Source organism: Colobus angolensis, unplaced genomic scaffold, assembly GCF_000951035.1.
Source record: "Colobus angolensis palliatus isolate OR3802 unplaced genomic scaffold, Cang.pa_1.0 Scaffold52, whole genome shotgun sequence".
Lineage (NCBI taxonomy): Eukaryota > Metazoa > Chordata > Mammalia > Primates > Cercopithecidae > Colobus > Colobus angolensis.
In genome coordinates, this window is record NW_012118710.1 from 1469779 (window position 1) to 1485701 (window position 15923).

The window sequence follows — 15923 nt, forward strand, 5'->3', positions numbered from 1 at the left end:
CTGGGGGTGGAAGAAGCTAAGGTGCACACTGGGAAGGGGAGGGGCCCCAGTTCTTCTTTGATCCACTCTGAGGCCCAAGCCCTTGCTCCCCAAGATGCGTGGCTTCCCAGATGAAACCACATCAGGCAACATTTTGCTCTCAGAATGGGGTTTTCATTTTGCACCATTAGCTGAACTCAGTGGGGATTTAACACAATCCAGGAAATCAAGCAGTTAGCAGCAGGATTCTGGATGACTGACACTGATTCTGCTGGTGTGTATGCATTGATGATGCCGGCGTGTGTGTGCACATCTGTACACGAGCTTGCGTGTGTGTGTTCATATGTGAGTATTGGGGAAAGGGCTCTGCAAAGTTGCAATCTCTACTCTCCTGCCTGGCCACCTTCCCAAGGTGTCTGGGGTCCGGAAAACAGGACAACTTCAATTAAATAACTTGTCCCAAATGAGCCACTCAGGAGCATTTTCCACATCTGCTATTTTTTGTTTGTTTGTTGGAGATGAGAGAAAAAAAAAATCTGCTTTGGATCTTGTTCTTTTAGTTTAGTTTTTTTCTTTTCTTGTGTGTAACGTATGTCTTGTAGTCAGCAAATGCATCTAAGTATGCAGCATGTGGCTTGTGGTCAGGGGAAAGATGCTGAGTTATTGTGACAAAGCACAAGCCCCTTTCTCTGCTAAACGAATTAATGATGCCAGACATCGGCTCCTGCTGGGAACAGAGGGATCTGTTAAGCTGCCATTGCAAGGCCATTGTCAGTAGGACTTATCTGGGCCCTAGTGCCGCAAAGCCAGCTCGCCATGGTGCCCAGACCTCTGCTGAGTGTTGGAAGGAGGTTGTGGTTGCTTTCAGCCAAACGCTGTTACTGAATCTCATTTGCACAATTGGACTTGGGGAGGGTGCTTTCTGCCTCAGGCCTCAGGGTTACTTACCCAAGACATGTGTGATCTGGGGCTGGGAGGCAGAAACCGGTGCTCTGTCTTCACGGTTTAGTGAGGCTTTGGTATATGAACAGACTTTTCCACCTCGAGGCTCTGTGGGGTAGGAGGGGTGGAGCAGTCCCACGGGACTGGTGCATTGGGGTGCCTGTCTATGGGCCCTTCCCGATCAACCAAGCTGGGCTAAGCCACCCTGTAGAGTTTACAGAATGGTATGGTGGCTCACATCTTTGAGAGCACTTTGAGAGGCTGAGGTGGGAGGATCACTTGAGCTCAGGAGTTCGAGATCACCCTGGGAAAGATGGCAAGAACCTGTTTCTACACAAAAATTAAAAAATTAGCCGGGTGTGGTGCTGGATGTTTGTAGTCACAGCTACTCAGGAGGCTGATGTTGAAAGATCACTTGAGCCCAGAAGATCAAGGCTGCAGTGAGCTGTGATGGCGCCACTGCACTCCAGCCTGGGCGACAGAGCGAGATCCTGTCTCTTAAAGAGTTTGTGTCTCGGATCACAAGGTCAGGAGATCAAGACCATCGTAGCTAACACGGTGAAACCCCATCTCTACTAAAAATACAAAAAATTAGCCGGGCATGGCAGTGTGCACCTGTCGTCCCAGTTACTCGGGAGGCTGAGGCAGGAGAATTACTTGAACCCAGGAGACGGAGGTTGCAGTGAGCCGAAATTCTGCCACCACACTCCAGCCTGGGCGAAAGAGCAAAACTCTGTCTAAAAAAAAAAAAAAAAAAGAGTTTGCCAGTCTCACTGTGACTAACTTGCCCTCTACTTCTCAGGTCATCTGTCTCTTTGGGAACTTTAGGCCCCTCTGAAAGAGAAGGCAATTTAGGGAAAAAGCAAGTCTCTTAGGAATCAGAGTGTGTGGTCTGGTATCTGCCTCTGGGTGATTTTTTATTATCAGCACCTTTCGGAAAAAATTGATCCAACTACTTGCCCTGTCATCCCAGATGGCTAGGCCCCGATTCATCCCCTCTTGCTCTCCTACTGGAGGAACTGCCGTATAAAACACAAAGCTCTGGGCAGAGAGGCAGGGAGCAGGTTCCAGGCAAAGCTAACAAATGACTTCACTTTTGAGCATCGGTTGATTTAATGTATCTTCCAGTTCTAAGTAAATAATTCGCATTCTAACCCAGTTGATTTTGTTATCTGAAAAATGATGGGGATTGACTAAATCAGTGGACTGCCTCCCTCCTCCTTCTCAAAAAAGAAAAAAAAAGGAAACAAAAAGCTGGTTGAGAAAGCAGAATTCTTACTCAAAACCCTTAAGAAGTCCTAACTATAGCCAAGTTGCTCCAGCTGAATGGAGGGTGAAGGGTCTGGAGATGTAAAGTCTCTGTATTTCCTTCATGATCTGACATTTTGTGGTTCATTTACGTTTTATATATACTGACATTCTTTATTAGAGAGTAAGTTTTTTAAATTTTAAATTTTTGATTCAAAATAAATATAGTTTAAAAGGTTAAATTGGAACCAAAGGTTTTTAAAAAAAGCTGCAGTTCCCTTCCCACCTCTAGTTCCTATGACCTAGAAGTAATAATTTTCAAGGATTTTAGTGATTTCTTCATATTCAGCAAACTGGAGCAAATAAATAACATGTTTATACTTTGATTTCTTATTTTTAATATTTAGACATTCTTTATTGATTTTCTGTTATTGAAGTTAAAGATTTATCTCTCTTACACTGTCTTTCCAGTATAGTTATATCACATTTTTGGTTAATATTCAGTGTTTAATTTATTATAATTATGTAAATATTATTTGCAGCTGAGCCATGTAGTGTACTGCATATTTATTTCCTTTCTTTTACCTCGTTTTGTTTTTCCTGGAGATAGTAACTGCCCCATTTTATTCACCCAGTTACTTATGTTCATCTTATGAATTCAGCCCCAACCTTTCTGGCAGATATGCATCAGGAAATCGGCCTGAGTTCTCTTTCCTGCCATTGGTTTGGGCTGATGGAGCTTTATGCCTGTTTGTTAGACAGGATTCTTCAGAGAAACAGAACCAACAGAAGATGGGAAAGGGAATTAATTAGGGGCATTGGTTCACAGGATCGGAAGAGTCTCACGATAGGCTGTCTGCAAGCTGGAGAACCAGAGAAGCCTCAGAACAATGCAGCCCCCAGTCTGAGGCTGAAAGCCTGAGAGCCCCCAGGAGGCCACTGGTGCAAGCTCCAAAGTCCTAGAGCCGAAAAACATGGAGTCTGATGTGCAAGGGCAGGAGGAGAGAAACAGCCATTATTAGGAAGGGAGGGACAGCGGAAACTCCACAAGCTGAATACCCATCTTCTTCTCCCTTCTTTATTCTGACTGCCCTCACAGCTGATTGGGTGGTGCCAGCCCACATTGAGGTCTGAATCTTACTCTCCCAGCCCACTGACTCACGTGTCAGTCTCCTCTGAAACACCCTCTCAGACACACACGTCTCCAGCCTTCTCAGCATCCCTCAATCCAAGCACATCGCAGCCTGCCACACAGTTGTTCTGGAAAAACCATCCTAAGCCTTCCTTTTCCTTTCTTAGGTTAGACCTTTGGTTTCCTGAATCCTGTGTCTTGTTTAATTCTGCATTTTTAAAAATAGGTAAGTGAGATGATGGACATGCTAATTAGCTTGATTTAATCATTCCTTCTTATATACAAAACATCACGTTGTAACCCATAAGTGTATACAATTATTGCTTTTCAATCAAAAGTAACATTAATAATGCTTTTTTTTTTTTGAGACAGAGTCTTACTCTGTTGCCTAGGCTGGAGTGGCATGATCTCAGCTCACTGCAGCCTCTGCCTCCCGAGTTTAAGCAATTCTCCTGCCTCAGCCTCCTGAGTAGGTGGGCCTACAGGTGCATACCACCATGCCTGGCTAAGTTTTTGTATTTTTAGTAGAGACAGAGTTTTGCCATGTTGCCCAGGCTGGTCTTGAACTCCTGAACTCAGGCAATCTGCCTGCCTCGGCCTCCCAAAGTGCTAGGATTACAGGTGTGAGCCACTGTGCCTGGTTAATAATACATCTTATAAATTAAAAAATTCTGCATTTTTGTAGAGCACATCATTGAGTAGTTTCCTAAGAAAAGACACATGGAAGATGATGTTTTAAAATCTTTTAATGCCTGAAGATGTTTTTATTCTACTCTTGCATGCTGATTGATAGCTTGCCCCAGTATAAACTTTGGCAATTTTAAAGACATTGATTCATTATCCTCCAGCTTCTAGTGTCTGTATTGATGAATTCAGTGCAACTGGGATACTGATCCTTTGTATTAGATGTCTACTCTTTTCTCTTGAAGATTTTAAGAGTTCTTTTTGTCCTTCATATTTCTAAATGTCATGATTCTTTGAGCTGGGTGTTGTTTAACCTGAGGACTCATGTTCTTCATTTCTGGAAAGTTTTCTTGCATTATTTCTTTGGTATTTTCTCTCATTTGTTTTCTTGGTTCTCTCTTGCTATATAATACCCTTTTCTCAGATGTTGAAACTCTTGGATTGATTCTCTGTCTTTTTCTTTCCTCTATTTCCCATCTCTTTGTCATTTCGTTCATCTTTTCAGGAAATTTCTTCAACCTTATCTTTTAAGAAAAGTTTTAAAAATATTCTTGAAAAAATTTTTTTAGACAGTTGGGCTCTGTGACCTAGCCTGGAGTGCAGTGGTGTGATCTCAGCTCACTGCAACGTCTGCCTCCTGAGTTCAAGCGATTCTCCTACCTCAGCCTCCCAATTAGCAGGAATTATAGGCACATGCCACCACACAGGCTAATTTTTGTATTTTCAGTAGAGATGGGGTTTTGCCATGTTGGCTGGGCTGGTCTGGTCTTGAACTCTTGGCTCCAAGTGATCGACTTGCCTTGGCCTCCCAAAGTGCTGGGATTATAGGCATGAGCCACTATGCCTGGCCTCTTCAACCTTATCTTAAAACCATTATTTATTGATTTTCTGTTATTGAAGTTAAAGATTTATCTCTTTTATACTATCTTTCCAATATAGTTATATCACACTTTTGGTTAATATTGAATGTTTAATTTATTAGAATTGTGTAAATATTATTTGCAGCTGAGCCATGTAGTGTGCTGCATATTTATTTCCTTTCTTTTACATCTTTTTACTTGTCTTGAATTATACATTTCTTCTTATATTTTAAATTTCCAAGTAATCTTTCCTAGTTTCTGAACATTCCTTTTAATAGCTTTCTGTTCTTGTTTTAGGAATACAAAAGTCTTATCTAATTTATTATCATTTAAAACAATTTTTTTGAGGGAGGGTCTCACTCTCTCACCCAGGCTGGAGTGCAGGGGTGCAATTATAGCTCACTGCAGCCTCAATCTCCCCAGACTCAGGTGATCTTCTCACCTCGGCTTCCTAAGTAGCTGGGACTACAGGCATGCAACACCATGCCTGGCTAATTTTTTTTTTTGGAAGAGATGGGGTCTCACTATGTTGCCCAGGCTGGTCTCTAACTCTTGGGTTCAAGTGATCTGCTTGCCTCAGCCTCCCTAAGTGCTGAGATTACAGGTGTGGGCCACCATGCCTGGCCATATTATCAATTTTTTAAGTTTTTTTAATTTTATTTTTATTTTATGTACAGGGAGCTACTATGGTTTCTTTCATTTGGTGGATGTGCTGGATAATCCATTCAAGGAAGCTCACTTAGTCTAACTTAATGAAGCCTACCTCCTCTGCATACTGATGGAAACACTGGCAGCACATGTTGAGGCCGTAATGATAAGAGGGAGAACCCTGGCCTGATTTTTTTGGGTGACTCCAGGAGAGCCATTGGTGACCCATCTTGCTTTTAGGAGTGCAACAAGGCAAAAAGCGAATTTTTTTTTTTTTTTTTTTAATACTCCCTGCGTTGTCTCTGTTATCTCTGAATTCCTTTTCTTCCTTTTCTGTTTTGAATGTTCGGTCTTTGCCATTCACATTTGGAGGCTTTCCTTAAATACCTGCCAGACCTTGACTGTCCATTTGAATTTAACAGCAAGACACGAAGTTGGAAGCTCTTTGTGTACATGCAGGGCCTGTGATTTGTTGGACCTCACTGGAGAATTTTGCGGAGGGCCCATAGGTCTTTTCTTTTGAACTACTCTTAGGTTGATGCAGAAGTAACTATGGTTTTTGCAACTGAAAGTAATGGCAAAGACCGCGACTACTTTTGCAACAGCCTAATAATTTCTTTAGAGAAAATCCACCCAATCCTCTGACACAGGCATATAAATGTAGTGTTCTAAGACCCGAGTGTCTCATTCTTCACTTTGCAGACATTCATGTAACTCTTTGGTGTTCACACAGCAGCACCCTGTCCTGTCCTCCTCTGTGTCTAGTATACCCCAGCCGCAGGCTGTCTGCAGGTTCAGGCCTTCTTTTTTTTTTCCTTTGAGATGGAGTCTTGCTCTGTCACCCAGGCTGGAGTGCAGTGGTGCAATCTCAGCTCACTGCAACCTCCACCTCCTGGGTTCAAGCGATTCTCCTACCTCAACCTCCAGAGTAGCTGGGACTACAGGCCTTCTGTATGGAATGAAGCCCATGGCTATTGCTGGAGTTGGTGAGGGCAGCCACCTGGACTCAAGGCCCAGGGGAGTGGGTCTGAGTGTCCCTATGTGAACTTGCTGCCAATCCCAACATTGACAGCCTCTGTGATGGAGTTCAGGAGTGTCCAGGGGCCCCAGTTCAGGAGCATTTGTGGGACCTGCTGTGCAGATGGGCTTGTTTCTTACTGGCGTCCCTGTCTGTCCCTCTTTTTCTTCTTTTCTCTGTACTTTACTGGCATCCCTGTCTGCATTTTAGCTTTTCTTCTCCCTTTTAAGCTAGATTCTACCATCCATTTACTTTCTATCATACAAAATGTTGTTGATACGATCTTGTTTCCTTTATCACTTTTCTTGCATGTGTTTGTAACTTGCTTTTTTGACTATAATTTTAAACTGAGTTCAAGAAGAGTGGGAATGATTGCATGTGCTCAGTCTAATCCATGTGGCTAGTGTGCCTGGGAATGCTCCTTCACACTCAGTCCGGAAGCTTGGTGAGATGGCTTCTGTCTTCTTTTCCCTTCCCGTTGGATTTTTGCTCTCTGGAATTTGCCCTCATCACTCTGGATCCTGGCCTCCTATGGGTTGCCATAGCCCCCTAATCACTCAGTTAAGTGGTCTAGTTTCAGACTTATTCTTAAGCTCTTTGGCCCTTAGGGTTGATGGGTGTTTCCTCCATTTAAATGGACCCTGTGGTTTTCATGACACTGGGCTGCCTGGTTTCCCAGCGGGGCCTCTCATGGCATTTACATTAACTCTTCTTCCTTTCACCTGACAAAGGTGCTCCCTGGTGTCCCTCTTTCTCTCTGTACTTTACCCTTCATTACTACTATCATCTGCACTCAGATGAGTTATAGATTGATTCCTAATGCAACCCCATGCCACCTTTCCCCACAGACCCTTCCTGGATTCCTACAGCCATTCCACAGGACTGGTTATGAAATGACTGGCTCTGGGCCAATGGTTGCCTTACGTTCAAAGTCATCGATAGGATGTCTCAGGCTTGGGAGGGTTGGAGGCACCATTTGTAGAAGCAGGGAGTCAGGAGGAAGAGACGGCTTTGAAGAATGTGAGGGTTTGGGATGGTGTGTGATGACTTCCTCATTCTCATTTCAGCTTCCCAAATAGGGCCAGGCTTCTTAGGGGAGCCTACCAAGGAAGTATAAGTTGTGAGCAAAAATGGTTTGTGTGACTGCAGGTGGAATGAAAGCATAATGGCCTACTCTAAGATTTCCCGAGAAAGACCCAGACAGCCCTTGTTGCAGCCTCAAATTTTGAGTTTTCAAAGTTTCTGGGTCTCTGAATTCTTTCTTGCTGGCAGCGATGCTTAGGTGGGAGTCATGTCTTACCCTTGGAGGATGTTGAAATTGTTGCTTAAGAAAAAAAACACATAATTTTTAAATTTTGTTGTTTGGTTTTAGATCAGGGTCTAGCTGTTACAGGGAACTGAGATCCAGGGCCCAAGGTGGTAGTTTAGCCCAATGAGGGAAGCATGGAGGGAGCACAGGGTGGGGATAGTGCTGTAGATAAGCCTTGCTGTCTCCCGGAAGTACCCAGCAGGGGCTCCTCAGATGGTTGATCCACCAGGCCTGCAGTCGTATGGTGCCCTGCACTTTACAGACAGAGAACTGAGACTCAAAGAAGAACCCAGGACCTGGGACTGTATCCAGTGGTTGCCCCAGCTGCTACCTTCTGGGCTTCTGTTTGTCCACTACCACCATTTACATTGCAAATTCAGCCCATGGGCAACATCACTGGGGCCCTGTGAGCACGATGGGATGGGGTGGTGGTGATCAGTTCCAGGCTGCTCCTGAGCCAGCACCTGCCCTTGCCCCAGCAGCCATGGGATGCAGCATAGTGGGAGTCTGCACACGCACCCACGAGGAAAAATCCACCTGGGACAGCTCATGATCTTTTCAACATTGTTGGTAATCTGCACCCCTAAAACAAACCCTTGAAAGACAGAAAGATGTTAGTAATTTCTCGCCATATGTGCCTTCTTCCCTGCTCTCCCCACCTCAAAAAAGAAAGGGGCCAAGTGGCAAGACAAGAAGTAAAATCTAATGTGTAACACATTCCCATACTCTGATTTCTCCTCCCTCACTGCTCCCCCACCTATGTAAACTACATTCCTTTACATGGTCATGGCAAAGGAACATTAATTTTTGATTTGAATTGTGATTGAAAGCAACACAATCAGAAGAGTGAAATAGTTTCCACTGAAGCAATATCATTTCTAGCTGGGTTGTGGTATGTATGGCAGAAGAGAGTGGTTTTGGGGTTAGGTGTGGCTTCTGATCCTGATTCTATCTCTTACAGACTATGGCCTCATGCTGTTGTTACTTAACCTGAGTCCTTATCCTTGATTGTAATAAAGTACTATTGATGCCTTCTTAACGTGGTTGCTGGGAGTATTAAACAAGGAATCATAGATAGACATATCCCATTCTCATCTTCAGAGCCCAGCACGTGGTGGGTACTGTATTATGATGGCTCACTTCTCTGCAGAAAAGAGGGCGCCTGCCTTGTCAGCTGGAGTGTGTATTGATTTCTCCCATCTCTAATAAATAAAGTAAATTAAAATATTAAATAATAAAGCTTTCACAAGTGCAGTTTCTCCTTTGCCAGAGAAGTCTCTTTCAACCAGGAAGCACTCTTTTGCCATTTCATAAGTGAAGTCATTTTGAAATATAGGTGAAACTGGGAAGAGTGTCTGAACTCCTCTCCATGATCTTCTTGGTCTATTTAATCAGTACTCCAAGTTTGCCATTCATTCTAAAGAATTTTGAAACCATAGAGTCAGCATGGACAACATCCAGATTAAAAGTGCACATTTAGACATGGGTTTCAACTTAGGATTAGTGACTTTAGGCAAGCCAACTTAACCCCCTATGCCTCAGTTTTCCCATCTATTAGACGGGAAAATAATTACGCTTTCCTCCTGGAATTGTTAGAATTAACTTGAGGAAATGCACGGAAAATACTTAGCATGTGTTCTGGCAGGTCACATGCTTTCATAATTCTTAGCCACCGTGATTTAGTTCAGGTTCAAGACTTTCCACAGGGTGTGTGAGTGGAAGCCTTGTGTCATTAAAAAGAGGGGGCTTGGTAATTTTCTATTAAAAAGAATTCAGAGGATATGCAAATTACCTGGTGACTGGCACCTAGAAAGTGATTTCCAACTCTTTTGGCAATATCTGGGGTTGGCCAGTCTTAAAGGGGAGTTGATTGTACCAGTGACACTGTGTGTTCAGTCTGCTTTGTTTATAGAGCGCGTCCACGCTCATTTATCTTCATCAGTAGCCCCTGTGGAGCCACTGCTACAGGATGTGGCTCACAGGTTAACGCTGTTAATTCAGTGTCCACTGGGACAGAGAAAAGAGAAAGCAGAGCTGGTGAATGGACCGGTTTCCCATTCTCCTGGGAGTTGAGAACAGAAGCAGCCCTGGTACCATATTGGATTTGAAGAGAGCTCATCACCTGGATTTATCAATTAGGACTTCACCAGGACTTGCTCTAATCAGCCAGGAAGTCAAAGTAGATTTGGATTTTGTGTAGGTCTTCTCAGTTGGCAGAAGATTAGTACTGCCTGTCAGTGGGGATTAGTGGTTGATTAGTGATTGACTGATACTAGCAGTACCTGCTATCTTACCATCATAGAGACCCAGTAGTAGAAACTGATTTCTCCCATGCTGTGGTTGGACGTTGATGTTTAATGCAGGAAGCATGACCATTTGAAGCAATCTTTAACTTTCCCTTGCTGAGTGCACACACATAGTTCTGCCTGTCATTTTATAGGACTCAATTTTCAAGGAATTGTAGGTCTTTCAGTGTTAAAATACTAAACCAGTAACTTGCTCTTTAAAACAAAACCAAACAGAAAGAAACCCTCATGGTCAGGCATGGTGGCTCATACCTGTAATCCCAACACTTTGGGAGACTGAGGAGGGAGGATTTCTTGAGTCCAGAAGTTCTGGGCAACATAGTGAGACCCGTCTCAAAAAAAAAAAAAAAAAAAAAAAAAGCCAGGCATGATGGTGCATGCCTGTAATCCCAGCTACTTGGGAGGCTGAGGTGGAAGAATTGCTTGAGCCCGGGAGTTTGGGGCTGCAGTGAGCTAAGATCGAGACACTGCACTCCAGCCTGGGCGATAGAGTGAGACCCTGCCTTCACGAAGACAACAATAAAAAGCAAAAACACTCAGGGTTTTTTGTTTTTGAATGTTGTGATCAATAGCATCAGATTGTGTGGATTAAATTGGGTTATAGGACCCTTTTTTCTCTTAAAGCAGTGCATGATATTCTGAGTCATTGTTATTTTTAAAAAGAGCAATGTGATTTAGTTTTGAAATTTATTTGAGGATCTCCTGGTACCGATGGCCATTACAGAGAGATACCACTGGATATCACAGAATAGGGGGTGAAGGCAGTGGCAGAATGGGTAACTGAGACCTTTATTGTTATTTTTATTTTTGAGATGGAGTCTTGCTCTGTCCCTCAGGCTGGAGTGCAGTGGCGCAGTCTCAGCTCACTGCAATCTCCGCCCCCCAGGTTCAAACAATTCAACTGCTTCAGCCTCCTTAGTAGCTGAGATTATGGACACCTGCCACCGTGCCTGGCTAATTTTTGTATGTTTAGTAGAGATGGGGTTTCACCATGCTGGCCAGGCTGGTCTTGAACTCCTGCCCTCAGGTGATACACCTGCTTTAGCCTCCCAAAGTGCTGGGATTACAGACCTTGGTTTTTATGGATAAAACTGCCGGTTTCTTGACTTGTTACTTGCCTTTCATTTTCTCCTCCACCTCAGCTGTACACTTGGGTCATTGTTCTAGATGAAAAGCTTTGTTCTACAGTAAACACTGGAGAGTCCAAAAGACGTGAGGGAGGATGACCGACACTGTAATTGCTGCTTGGGCGATGGGATTATTAGAAGCCCAAACCTCAGCATCATGCAATATCCCCATGAAACCAACTCTGCACGTGTGCCCCTGAATCTAAAATTAAATATATATATATATATATTTGAAGGAAGAAAGTATAAGCAAAAAATAAAATAAAATGATAAAATGCAATCACTTGGAGGCTCAAAAAAAGAAAAGCTGTGTTCTAAATGCTTTCTCTTCCCCTCTTTTCTTCTGTCCTCTCGATCTCTAGCACTGAGGATGAAAATAAAAGAAGTGAAAAAAGAAAATGGTGACAAGAAGATTGTCCCCAAGAAGAAGAAGCCTCTGAAGTTGGGGCCCATCAAGAAGAAGGACCTGAAGAAGCTCGTGCTGTACCTGAAGAATGGGGCCGACTGTCCCTGTCACCAGCTGGACAACCTCAGCCACCACTTCCTCATCATGGGCCGCAAGGTGAAGAGCCAGTACTTGCTGACAGCCATCCACAAGTGGGACAAGAAAAACAAAGAGTTCAAAAACTTCATGAAGAAAATGAAAAACCACGAGTGCCCCACCTTTCAGTCCGTGTTTAAGTGATTCTCACGGGGGTGGGGCGGGGAGGGAGCCTCGGGTGGGGTGGGGGCAGGGGGACAGTGCCCCGGGAATCCTGTGGGCCACACACACGCACTGCGCCTGTCGGTAGTGGACATTGTAATCCAGTCAGCTTGTTCTTGCAGCATTCCCGCTCCCTTCCCTCCATAGCCACGCTCCAAACCCCAGGGTAGCCATGGCCAGGTAAGGCAAGGGTCATTTAGATTAGGAAGGTTTTTAAGATCCACAGTATGGAGCAGCAGCCACTGCACAGGAGGAGGTGACAAACCATTTCCACCAGCGATGCAGTCACTAAAATACAAAAAGGGGGATTGGGCAGAAAGTGAGAGCCAGCAGCAAAAACTGCATTTTGCAACTTGTTGGTGTGGATCTACTGGCTGATCTATGCCTTTCAACTAGAAAATTCTAATAATTGGCAAGTCATGTTGCTTTCAGGTCCAGAGTAGTTTCTTTCTGTCTGCTTTAAATGGAAACAGACCCACACCACACTTACAATTAAGGTCAAGCCCAGAAAGCGGTAAGTGCAGGGAGGAAAAGTGCAAGTCCATTATGTAATAGGGGGACAGCAAAGGGACCGGGGGAGAGACATCTCTGGCTTTGCCCACAGTCTTTCCGTGTGATTGCCATTGGATCTGAATCAGCCAGTCTCAGATGCCCCAAAGTTTTGGTTCCTATGAGCCCAGGGTATGATCTTATCCCCAAGACATGTGGAGGGGCAGCCTGTACCTGCCTTCGTGTCAGAAAAACGAAACCACAGTGAGCCTGAGAGAGACGATGATTTTCGGGCTGAGAAGGCTGTAGTTTTCAAAACACATAGTTAAAAAAGAAACAAATGAAAAAAATTTTTAGAACAGTCCAGCAAATTGCTAGTCAGGGTGAATTGTGAAATTGGGTGAAGAGCTTAGGATTCTAATCTCATGTTTTTTCCTTTTCGCATTTTTAAAAGAACAATGAAAAACATCCACTTAGTTTTCAAGGTTTTAAAACGGTCTCCATTGAGCATTTAGAAGGTGTGCTAGAGCAAGGTCTCCTGATCCGTCCGAGGCTGCTTCCCAGAGGAGTAGCTCTCCGTAGGCATTTGCCAAGGGAGGTGGATTTCCCTGGTAGTGTAGCTGTGTGGCTCTCCTTCCTGAAGAGTCCTTGGTTGCCCTAGAACCTAACACCCCGTAGCAAAACTCACAGAGCTTTCCGTTCTTTTCTTTCCTGTAAAGAAACAGTTCCTTTGAACTTGATTGCCTATACATCAAAGAAATTCAGAACAGTCTGCCTGTCCCCCTGCACTTTTTACATATATTTTTTTCATTTCTGCAGACAGAAAGTTGACATGGGTGGGGTGTCCCCATCCAGTGAGAGAATTTCAAAAGCAAAACATCTCTGCAGTTTTTCGCAAGTGCCCTGAGATATTTCTTAAAGCCCTTATGTTCAATCAGTGATGTATATAAGCCAGTTCACTTAGACAACTTACCTCTTTTGTCCAATGTACAGGAAGTAGTTCTAAAAAATGCATATTAATTTCTTCCCCCAAAGCCGGATTCTCCATTCTCTGCAATACTTTGAGGACTTTTATGATTGTCCCTCTGGGCCAATGCTTATACCCATGAGGATGCTGCAGTAAGGCTGTAAAGTGGCCCCCTGCGGCCCTAGCCTGACCCAGAGGAAAGGATGGTAGATTCTGTTAACTCTTGAAGATTCCAGTATGAAAATCAGCATGCCCGCCTAGTTATCTACCTGAGAGTTATCCTGATATAATTAACCTGTCACACTTAGTGATCCTATTCTTTTAACACCTTTTTTTGTGGGGTTCTCTCTGACCTTTCGTTGTAAAGTGTTGGGGACCGTAAGTGATTTGCCTGTAATTTTGGATGATTAAACAATGTGTATATATATTAGCTAATTAGAAATATTCTACTTTTCTGTTGTCAAACTGAAATTCAGAGCAAGTTCCTGAGTGCATGGATATGGGTCTTAGTTCTGTTTGATTCACTCAAGAGTTCAGTGCTCATATGTATCTGCTCATTTTGACAAAGTGCCTCATGCAACCAGGCCCTCTCTCTGCAGCAGAGTCCTTAGTGGAGGGGTTTACCTGGAACATTAGCAGTTACCACAGAATACAGAAGAGCAGGTGACTGTGCTGTGCAGCTCTCTAAATGGGAATTCTCAGGTAGGAAGCAACAGCTTCAGAAATAGCTCAAAATGAATTGGAAATGTGAATTGCAGCTGCAGGTTTTACCACCTCCTCAGAGTCCCAGGACCTTGAGTGTCGTTGGTTACTTTGTTACTTTATTGAAGGTTTTAGACCCATAGCAGCTTTGTCTCTATCACATCAGCAATTTCAGAACCAAAAGGGAGGCTATCTGTAGGCCCAGAGCTGCACTCTCACGAACCTTTGTTTTTCTCCACAAAGTATCTAACAAAACCAATGTGCAGACTGATTGGCCTGGTCATTGGTTTCCGAGAGAGGAGGTCTGCATGTGATTTGCTAATTATCACTAGGGCCAAGGTGGGATTTGTAAAGCTTTACAATAATCATTCTGGATAGAGTCCTGGGAGGTCCTTGGCAGAACTCAGTTAAATCTTTGAAGAATATTTGTAGTTATCTTAGAAGATAGCATGGAGGGTGAGGATTCCAAAAACATTTTATTTTTAAAATATCCTGTGTAACACTTGGCTCTTGGTGCCTGTGGGTTAGCACCAAGTTCTCCCCAGGGCAGAATTCAATCAGAGCTCCAGTTTGCATTTGGATGTGTGAATTACAGCAATCCCATTTCCCAAACCTAAAATCTGTTTTTCTCATCAGACTCCGAGTAGCGGGTTGCTGTGTCATAACTTCATAGCTGCAGGAGGCTCAGGCGATCTGTTTCAGGAGAGCACCCTAGGCAGCCTGCAGGGAATAACATACTGGCCGTTCTGACCTGTCACCAGCAGATACACAGGACATGGATGAAATTCCTGTTTCCTCTAGTTTCTTCCTGTAGTACTCCTCTTTTAGAGCCTAAGTCTCTACAAAAGCTTTGAATACTGTGAAAATGTTTTACATTCCATTTCATTTGTGTTGTTTTTTTAACTGCATTGTACCAGATGTTTTGATGTTATCGCTTATGTTAATAGTAATTCCCGTACGTGTTCATTTTATTTTCATGCTTTTTCAGCCATGTATCAATATTCACTTGACTAAAATCACTCAATTAATCAATGATACTGTGAGCTGTGACTTTTTTTTTCCCACTCAGCCATACACTTCTCACCTTCTCCAGTGAAGCACATGTATCCTTCTCCTCTTGAGTTTCTTCAGTGATGCTTTCTGGTCCCAGTTCAACAGCTTGCAAATGGTAACTGGGTGTGGGTGGGCTGAAGGAGAACTTGGGAGGCACCACAGGCTACCCACGGCCCCCCTCCTCCCATTTACCATCTGCTCCTAGAAATAACTTCCAGAAGTGTTTCTCCTGGCTGTGTGTGTTTCAGATCAGAGAGAAGGTTAAATGCTTGCTCTACAAGAATGTAGCTTTCGGCCCTGCCTGAATTTCTTTTCCATGTTTCTCATGGAAACATGCTGTTTCCCCTCCGGCTCAACTCAATGTTAGAATTACCAACTAGAATTGGAAAACTTGTTCGTATCTGGGGTCTTAGACACATAGGAGGCCTTGGAGAGGAACATATGCACCCTTTTAACATAAGATGGGGTTATAGCTGGGATTTCCCAACTAGTTTGGGACTCCCAGGTCACTCGCCTGGTTGGAATTATAACCCAGGGCTCCTGCATCCCACTTGCGTAGGCGTGATGTCTGCGCTCCCTGCCGAGCTTCCCTTTGGACTCAGAGTGCTGCACCACACCCAGCCCAAGCTGTTTCATGTTAGGTTATGTGCTTCTTGACTAAGGAATTCTTCCATGTGACTTCTAATTCTGCAAGCAATTACAGTGACAACTTCAATGGACGTAGTTCTCTGATCAATCAGTCACCTCCAAACCGCA

The 15923-nt window shown here is 43.8% G+C and overlaps 1 protein-coding gene across 1 annotated transcript in view; it reads left to right on the plus strand.

Moving 5' to 3' along the window:
• Positions 1–15149, plus strand: part of SFRP1 (secreted frizzled-related protein 1) — a 48206-nt gene extending 33057 nt beyond the window's left edge. The window contains exon 4 of the mRNA XM_011960747.1: positions 11616–15149. Coding sequence (XP_011816137.1) covers positions 11616–11938 — 323 coding nt within the window. The 3' untranslated portion in view covers positions 11939–15149. The remainder of the gene's footprint in view (positions 1–11615) is intronic.
• Positions 15150–15923: the final 774 nt, after the last annotated feature.